Source organism: Cornus florida, unplaced genomic scaffold (genome assembly GCF_030987335.1).
Source record: "Cornus florida cultivar Cherokee Brave unplaced genomic scaffold, ASM3098733v1 CherokeeBrave_3.0.0_Hap2_Chr06, whole genome shotgun sequence".
NCBI classification, from domain to species: Eukaryota; Viridiplantae; Streptophyta; class Magnoliopsida; order Cornales; family Cornaceae; genus Cornus; species Cornus florida.
In genome coordinates this window covers 82,225,147-82,233,832 of record NW_026775576.1, presented here as the reverse complement: position 1 = coordinate 82,233,832, position 8,686 = coordinate 82,225,147, and the positions used below count along the sequence as shown (strand labels likewise).

Sequence of the window (8,686 nt, the reverse complement as noted above, 5' to 3'; positions counted from 1 at the left end):
AATAATAGAAATAAATATATAAAATCAGGTTAAATATGTTGAGCTTCAAAACTTCGAAACAACATGATTAATTAAATAAATTAATACAATTATAACTTAAATACGTTTAAAATTAACTTAAACTCATGAACTCAACTTAACTGAATTGTTGAGTTTGGATCGTGTTGGTGGGTAGTATCGAATTTTGCCACCCACGCTACAAGAGTTAAGGGTCGGATCATGATGTTCTTCGAATATTTTCTTCAACTTTTTGAACACAAGTCATCCAAGTGGCCTCCTATTATTGCTCCCGCTCTAAGCCCCACCTGCATCTCCGCTCGCAGGTAAATATCTCTCTCTCTTCTCCCTTCCCTCTCTTCAAGAGATTTATTTCTACCTCGTAAATACCTCCTCCGAGTCTCTCTCTGCTTTGCTCTTTGTTCAAATTGTCCAATCCCTTATTATCAGATTCACATCTCTCTTCTACAGTTGAAATATATAGATATCAGTTTGATACCTTAATTTTTTCGTTAATTAATTAATTTAGATTCGAATCAATCGGCGATTCTTATTCATTGTAGTGAGTGATAGTATATAGATATACATATATATAGAGAGAGATTAGAGAGAGAGAGTATGGCATCTGCACCGATGAACAAGATCGAGAGAGCTCACCAGATGTACCGTGACGGAGGATACGAGGAGGCCTTGAGGTTCTATACAGAAGCGCTTGGGATGGCCAAGACGAAGCCCCAGAAGATCGCTCTCCACAGCAACAGAGCCGCTTGTTATTTGAAACTTCACGATTTTAAGCAGGTTCGGCCTATTCAGATACTTATTCTATTTCAATTTTCATGAACTGAGACCATTATTTGCTTTTGTTTTCTTCGATTGAATTCAAATGGACGTTGTGACTCTCTAAGAATTCGATTGGTTCAAAAATTAATTTATTTCAGTAGTGCAATGGACATGATTTAGCTCACTTACTATTGTTCTAGATTATCAGTAAATTAACTGATAAAAGCACTCAAGACTTTGAATTTGGAATGTGAGCTGCTTAGTTGTCAAAAAGTCTGCCGGCTAAGAACAGTTGATTGATCTATTATATGTGTGTATTTGCTAAGATATACACAACATATATTTTGTGTTAGCACGACTAGTAATTATTCACATACTAGTAATTACACATATTCTGCACCCGTGAGGAGAGGAAGATTGATCTGCATAGAAGGTAAGAGACAAAAAGGTCAACCAAAACTAACACGGAATGAAGTTATAAGAAATGATTTCAAAAAATTAAATCTAGTAGAAGATATGGCCTGTAATAGAAAAGAGTGGAAAAAGAGAATCCATGTGACCATCCCCGTTTGCACGGGATAAAGGCAAGGATGATAATGATAGCAACTAGTAATTATTCATATGCATGGGTGTCAGGTATTTGTGAAAGATGAAAAAATAAAAATTTTAAGATAAAAGAAAAAAAAAATTTTCTGAATTGAGAACAAATAACAGTGTAACAAGAAGAAGGAAAGAAACATTTGTTATGAAACTGTATATAAGAACTAACAGAATTACAAAACATGACCAATTTAACTAAATGTTTAGAATCAAGCAAGAGCAAACATGGTGGTTTAGTGTCTATTATATGCTTTAACCTTGAGCTCAACTGGCTTTAATCTGTTTGTCAGTGACTTAAATCGGCTTGTCTTAAGGTTTCAGCCGGACTTTTTCAATAGTAGGTTACTTCAGTAGATTTTTCTCTTGCTTTTATCACAGTGTTGGTATCACCAGTATGTACTGTTAAAGTGTGATATAGCATTTCAGCTCTTCTTCTCACCTTAAAATGACAAAATATCTTATCCAACATCTACCTTAAAATCGGTATAGGATAGCCTTGGCCAGACTCAAATATGCATACATTAGGGTTATAATAGATTCAAAAAATTAATTCACATAGTAAGAAGGGTTGTAACCATTGGGGTTTTCCGTAGACAACCTTTAATATTGCTCGGTGATACAGTAAAAGATTGTCAGGCAAAGAGAGTGAATGCAGGTTAGACTCTAGTGGAAGCCGTGCAAATAAAACCACAGATTAGGTTACACCCTTTTAAACACCATGAATTGTGTAAGGACCATGATAAAGTAATGGATTTTATCTAGAAAGCATAGATACTTCATCTAGGGTACCATGACGGTGTCGGACACTCGGACATGTGTCGGACACGGCCAGCTCAGACACGGCCAGAAGTGTCCTCAAATTTAAATATTTTATTTTTTTACTTGGACACGGTTGAGACACGGTACAGACACGTTTTGGACACTTTCAGATAATGGCAGGGTGGTTTTGTAATTTTTTTTCTAGAAGAGTGGGAATTCAATGCAATTTGAAATATATTATGGGTTAATTGGAAAAATAATATATACTTATAAAAAAAAAAGAAAAGAAAAAGAAAAATAATATACAATTTAAGAAAATGAAAATACCAAACATATGGGTTAATTAGAAAAATAATATACAATTTACGAAAACGAAAATACTAAACATCTAGGTCAAAGCTCCAAATAAGCGATTTCATCGATGATTGTATGGATAAAATGAGAAATTTTTTTTTTTTAAATATATAATAATATATGATATTATTATTTTTTGACGTATCCATGCCATATCCGTGTCCTTTTTTTTTTTTAACTGTATCGTGTTGTACCCGTGTCCGTATCTGTGCTTCCAAGGATTTTATCCATAATAGTCCAACTTGGAAACAAGTAATGATAAAAGCTGGCTTTGATTTGAATTGATGTAATGTTCAGGCCCTCGTTGGGCGGTTTGGCCTAAAGTAGGCTTAAAAGGACACTGAACAGCACAACCGAAGCTGCACCAATAGTTAAATTACTGATGGCTGTAATGATAGGGTATTGAAATTGTTCTAGGTGTGGCTTGATTGTTTGAACTTTTTTATTCTGTTAAACTTTTCATTTGCTTTATGAATAGAATATTTAGACATGATTTGCATATTGCAAACTTCTGCTCATATTGAGTTACTGGTGATTCAATTTGTTATTTAGCCCAATTAATAATATGAATAAAAGTAGTTTCAAAATATGATATCTTCTGAGAATGAGTAGTGCTTGAGCTCTAATAATAATTAGTTTCTTTCTTCTTCTTCTTCTTCCCCTTTTTTTTTTTTTGTCAAATTTTTTTTGTCAAATTTCTCTCAACAGTATTATGCTCGCGAAGTTGTTGTAACTTGGCTATCAGAATAATTTTGTTGAACATGAAGCGAGAAACTAACTTTTATATAAATGTATATATGTGTATATAATATGTATTATATAAATGAGAGGAGACAATAACAAAGAAACGGAAAGAAAGAAGATAGAAATTTTCTTTTTTGTTTTAAATTTTTATTTATTAATTATGATTTTTTTTAAAATTTTTATTTCAAGAATTTAATCATCTCTAAGGGCTTATCTAATTTTGCACCAGTATAACTTATTTATGGGCTCCATAAAGCCTAAAAAACAGATAGAAAATATTGGAAACTCTTCTCACCCATTCTATTAACATATTAAGAGTTGAATTTCCTTCCCGAAACCCTTAAAAACATCCAATAACAAAAAATACTACTTATTTATTAAAAATCTTAATATCACTAACATTTTTTAAAGTTATTTGATTTTCACGTAATCTGTTTTTGGTCCCACATAAAAAATGCATCTGAAAATTTGTGTTGTGAATCTGCTATGATTATTTCATATTTTACCATCAAGTAGGCTTACTGTTGCTTGCCTTTTGAAAGCAGACGTGTGGGCTTGCCCCTGCTTTGTGAATAGGTTATATGTGTGTATATCTTAGGAGGTACACGGAACACATCTGGAAGAAAATTATTATGATGTCGTGTCCTCACTTGTGTGTGTACAGTGAATTGACTTTTTGGAGAACCAAAAGGATCACATGGTGACTTTTCGTGCATTTGGGAAATGCCACATTAATATTGGAGTTTTAGCTGGTTTGATAGAAATGAGTGGATTAGGATGAAAACATCCATTTCCGTTCTCATTAGCAATGTGGATTATTGTCTTGAGAGTTGAGATAATATATGCTAGCTTTGCAACTACTTTTTGTTTTACTGCTATTGCTTATTTGGAAGAAAGGAGTATGTTGCGCTTTTTTCTATCTTGCAGCACTGGGGAAGAAATATCCGAGCAACTGAAGATGTCCTATTACTTAGTTGTCTGCTGTCATGCCAATGCTTCCCCATGACTCAAAGTCCGGGTCCTTGAAGTAATTAAATAATTTCACGAGTGAGGAAGAATAATGCATACTAGGTTTACCAAAAGACTTCATATAAATTTAATGAACTTTGATAGAAACTTGAAATCACTCAATTTAGCATGCAATAATCTCCAAACAACTATTAAACCCGTGGCAACTAATCAAAGCTCAAGTGTATCATGCAATAATATTCGGAAGGGAACTTTTATTATTAGGGACTCAATGAACCACAATCCATTAGAACATGCCAAAGAAGACATCACATGGGTTAAAATAATGTAAACAGAAGAGGTTGAATATCAAAAAAATGGATGCAAAGGGAAAGGGTTATGAAACAATAAAATAAAGGAAGGATCTTGTATAATAGCAGCATGGACTTGTATGAGCAAAAGAAGTGCAACAAGCCACCTGGTGAGGACTTCCAAACAGCATTTGAGAGAGGTTGTTGGCTAGTAAAGCAGAGAAAAAGTCCTATTTCTTTTTCGTCTCTCCTGCATTTTTATTTGTATTTCATGTTGATGATGAAAATTATGAAGATTGACACTCTACTTCTTTATGCCAAAGAATTCTAAGTCCCTAGTTCGTGTTAAGGTATTGAACTTTGTACTAGAAAATGTTTTGGGAGGCAAGGGCGTATTGTACTTGAAAATGTTTCGGGAGGCAATGGCAGATGTAGGATAGAGCGACTGATTTAGTAGTATGAAAATAAAATTCAACCTATTAATATGAAAATATTTTAAAATTATGAATTGTACTTCTTTTGCAATTTCATTAAGTGGATAAAGTGTAAATAAGAGGGGTTTACGGGTAATATTTGGATTTTCTAACTAAGGCAAAATGGAACCAAATTGAGGCTCTTTATAGGATCAAGGGGCCACACATCAAGTTTTTTTAATAGTGGGACAAAGATTTTTTAATGGTGGGACAAAGAAGGAGAAGTATAGATAGGGGAGGGAAGCCAGCTTTAAAATTTTTTGAATTCCAAAACTTTCTTTAAAAGGAAAAATTGATGTCCTGTATGTATGGTTATTGAGGAGATTTCTTAAAGCAAGTTGGGGCAAAATTAGTGACAAACTAGGAGAAGTAGGTGACAAGCTTCTCAAAACTGTCCACCCCAATGAGGCGAGGCGAGAATTTATAGGACAATGCTAAATATTTTAAGATAACAACCATTGTTTTCTTACTTATGTGTCATCATTGCCTGTGATCCTAGAAACAAATAACATAAGTTGTCATGTGCACTGCACGTGATCTTTTAAGTGAATGTAGATATCTCCCGCATCATATGGATATGCACGTAAGAATAATTACAAAGATTTACACAACAAAGTAAAAAAGAGAGAGAAAAAGAAAAAAAAAGTAAAAAAGAAGAAAAAGAATTGTCAATATCAAGCAAAAGACTAACTATTTCCTAACATTCTAAGCAACATCAAAGAGTGGCATGATAGGCATTAAGAAACATGTGTGGTAAAAGGGGAAGGGGAGACCAGAAGTAACATATAACAAGACATAGTAACACGTGTTTAACCGAAGTTATGGCTTTGTAGAGTAGAATAACTAAACAAGATTCATTTATCATGACCCCAGATCGTTGCGAAGGCTTTTATTCAGTGGAGGTGAGTTATCATGTCAAGGCTTTGTGCTTGGTGGTTATTTCTCAAATTTTAACCTTGCATGCTTATATGAATTTTTGCACGTTGGGGCAAAACCTCCTTTTCATGCACAAACCAACACACACACACACACACACGCAAAAAGAAGAATAAAGAACTTATTATTGAAGATGAAAATCATGTTTGAATCTTGTTGGAAGGTTTTGGTAAATATTTATTGACAATCTCCCTACTATCTTAGGCAGCAGAGGAATGTACCTGGGTGCTTGAGCTTGACCAAAAGCACACTGGAGCATTGATGCTGCGGGCTCAGACTCTTGTCACCCTCAAGGAGTATCACTCGGCACTTTTTGATGTCAACAGGCTCATGGAGTTGAATCCATCGTCAGAAGTGTATCAAAACCTTCATGCTCGTTTGAAGACACAATTGGTAGTCCCTAACTTGTTTTTTGTACATATTATACATCCATGTGATTTTTTACCGTTTGAAGGCAATAGATAATCCCTCCAATCTTCTTTTCACTTGGTTTTGTAATTTTTATTTTATTTTTTTATTATGGTTTACTGTTTTTTCAAGGAATAGATTAGGATCCAAGACCAATATAGGATGTCATTATTGCTCTTGTGGCGCATTTGAATGGAGACTCACATTCTGATCCTGATTCATGATGATTCTAATTTCTGTCTTCTTGTCTAAATGAATGTGATCACCTGTTTTATTCACAACCTGCAGGTTTTTTTACGAGGATGATTCTTTGATGTTTTGTAGTGACACAAGTTCACTTTTCTTTCTCTCTCTCTCTCTCTTTTATTCACCTTCTCATTTCTCAGATAATATAATGACCTACAAAAATTTATTGTGATAAACTGAGTGCTATGCTCTTCCAGTCATGATTTGCTTTTGATGCAATATAGTATGTGACGTATCATATGATGGGTGCAAGTTTGTTGCATTATAGCATTTATCATAAAGAATTGTTGTACTATGGAGTTGCATATGGCTGCTAAAAATCTCGGTTTCACATGGTTGAAATCTGGGACTGTTGGAGGATTTCCAAATATGTTCAGTGTGTCATCACATACAGTGCCATATTACCGCCAAATGAAGAAGGCACCTTCAGTCCTTTTCTTCTCTTCTCCAAACAGCCTGCATGTCTCCTCAGGAATTATTGTATTTGTTGTATTTATAATTGTAGCATAAATTGTGATTTTATTGTTATTGATATTTGGGCCAATATTGTGATTTCTTTAATCATTGATCTTTGAACTGTCAATAAGAGCTAGTATTTGTTTTGCTCAAGGAAAGTCACTTGCTCCAATACCTGAAGCTGAAGCAGAGCTAGAGGAAGAGGAAGAGGAAGAGGAAGAGGAAGACGATGAGGCAGAGCCAAAAAGAGCTGAGGAAGAAAAAGAACTGGAAAAAAGAGAGGATCAAGAAATAGAATTGGAAAAAAGTGAAGATCAAGAAAAAAATGTGATAGATAGCTCAGTCACAGTGGAAAGAGATCAAAAGGCCGAGTTTAAAAGGACTATTCCTAATAATGCCCCTCAAACTTTGAGCGGCAAGGAGTCATCTGAACAGAATTCCAAAGGATGGCAAGCGATCCCAAAACCAAAAGGACACTCACATCTCGACTACTCAAGGTGGGACAGAGTTGAAGATGACTCTAGCGAAGAAGATGATGATGAGGATGATGAAGAGTCTCAACCTCAGTATCGGTTCCGTTTGAAGACTGTTGGGGTACGACCAGTTAATTGAAAGGACAAATACATACACAGTATTTATCATATGAGTTGGCTATTCTAGTTCTTGAAGTAGTCTATGTGAAGAGATTAACAACAGAACAGATGGAAAAAGAAACTGTGGTTTCTTTTCATCAGCATTGTACACGGGAAGCCCAGGTGGGTTTGGTACCTAAAACAGTCATTTGAAACCGCTAGAGCTGTAAGAAATCAGCTTCCATGCGTAGGTGGCTGTGAATGCATAAAACAGACGGTTATTCCTGAACTGATAGAAGCAGAGAAATCTGTTTTGTGGATATCTGGCTCAACAAGACTCGGGGTGGTTATTCCTTTTGTGCATGATTCATTTCTTCGGGCTGCTTAACAAAGTGGAGAGAGTGCCTATTATTGGTTAATTGGTTCTCTGAATGTGTATATCGTGTCTGTAGATTGAATTACATGCCTGTTGCTGTACAGCATCTCAAATTCTTTAATTCTTCCCTTGAGTGCTGAGTGTGCATGAGAATGGAATGAGGGCTTAGAATCTTGTGGCTGGCCTGGATTTGGGTGGCAGTTGTATCCGCAAGTTCTGCTTTCTTTTCCTATGATATATCAGAATCAAGGGGAAGCTGAACTTGTATGAATGTTATACACAATTTGAGAGTTTTTATTATGCAAGATTGATATTGTTTTTAATTAAGAGCTTATGTTATACGCCTTTTATCTTGTTTTGAAGAAAAGATGGGGGCAATCTTATGTTGGTCCAAGTTTGATATCCTCGAATTGTCCAGAATTTATGTTACATGGTAGGAAAATTCTTTTTAGACCCAGTATTTCAGCTCAAAAGATGTTCATAGGGGCATACACGCACCAACACAATAATAGCGTCTCTTTATCTTATGGAACTTATATCTTTATATTTAACATTTCTTTAATTTTATGTCTTTAAGTCAGCACCTAGCTTTATTTTGTTTTATAATGTTATATCTACCTAGTTTATTGAAGCTCTTTTCTCAAGTCCTAGTTTCCAATACAATGCATTAGGAATGGGGTTCATATACCTTTGAAATAAGTGTACCACACTCAGCATAAAATTTAA

The 8,686-nt window shown here is 34.8% G+C and overlaps 1 protein-coding gene across 1 annotated transcript; it reads left to right on the top strand.

The window, feature by feature from the left end:
* Window positions 1-289: 289 nt before the first annotated feature.
* Window positions 290-8,287, top strand: LOC132312352 (uncharacterized). Its single transcript, XM_059810695.1, has 3 exons — window positions 290-795; window positions 6,107-6,295; window positions 7,172-8,287. Exons 1-3 carry the CDS (start codon window positions 616-618, stop codon window positions 7,622-7,624), a joined length of 822 nt encoding a protein of 273 aa, XP_059666678.1. The 5' UTR covers window positions 290-615; the 3' UTR covers window positions 7,625-8,287.
* Window positions 8,288-8,686: the final 399 nt, after the last annotated feature.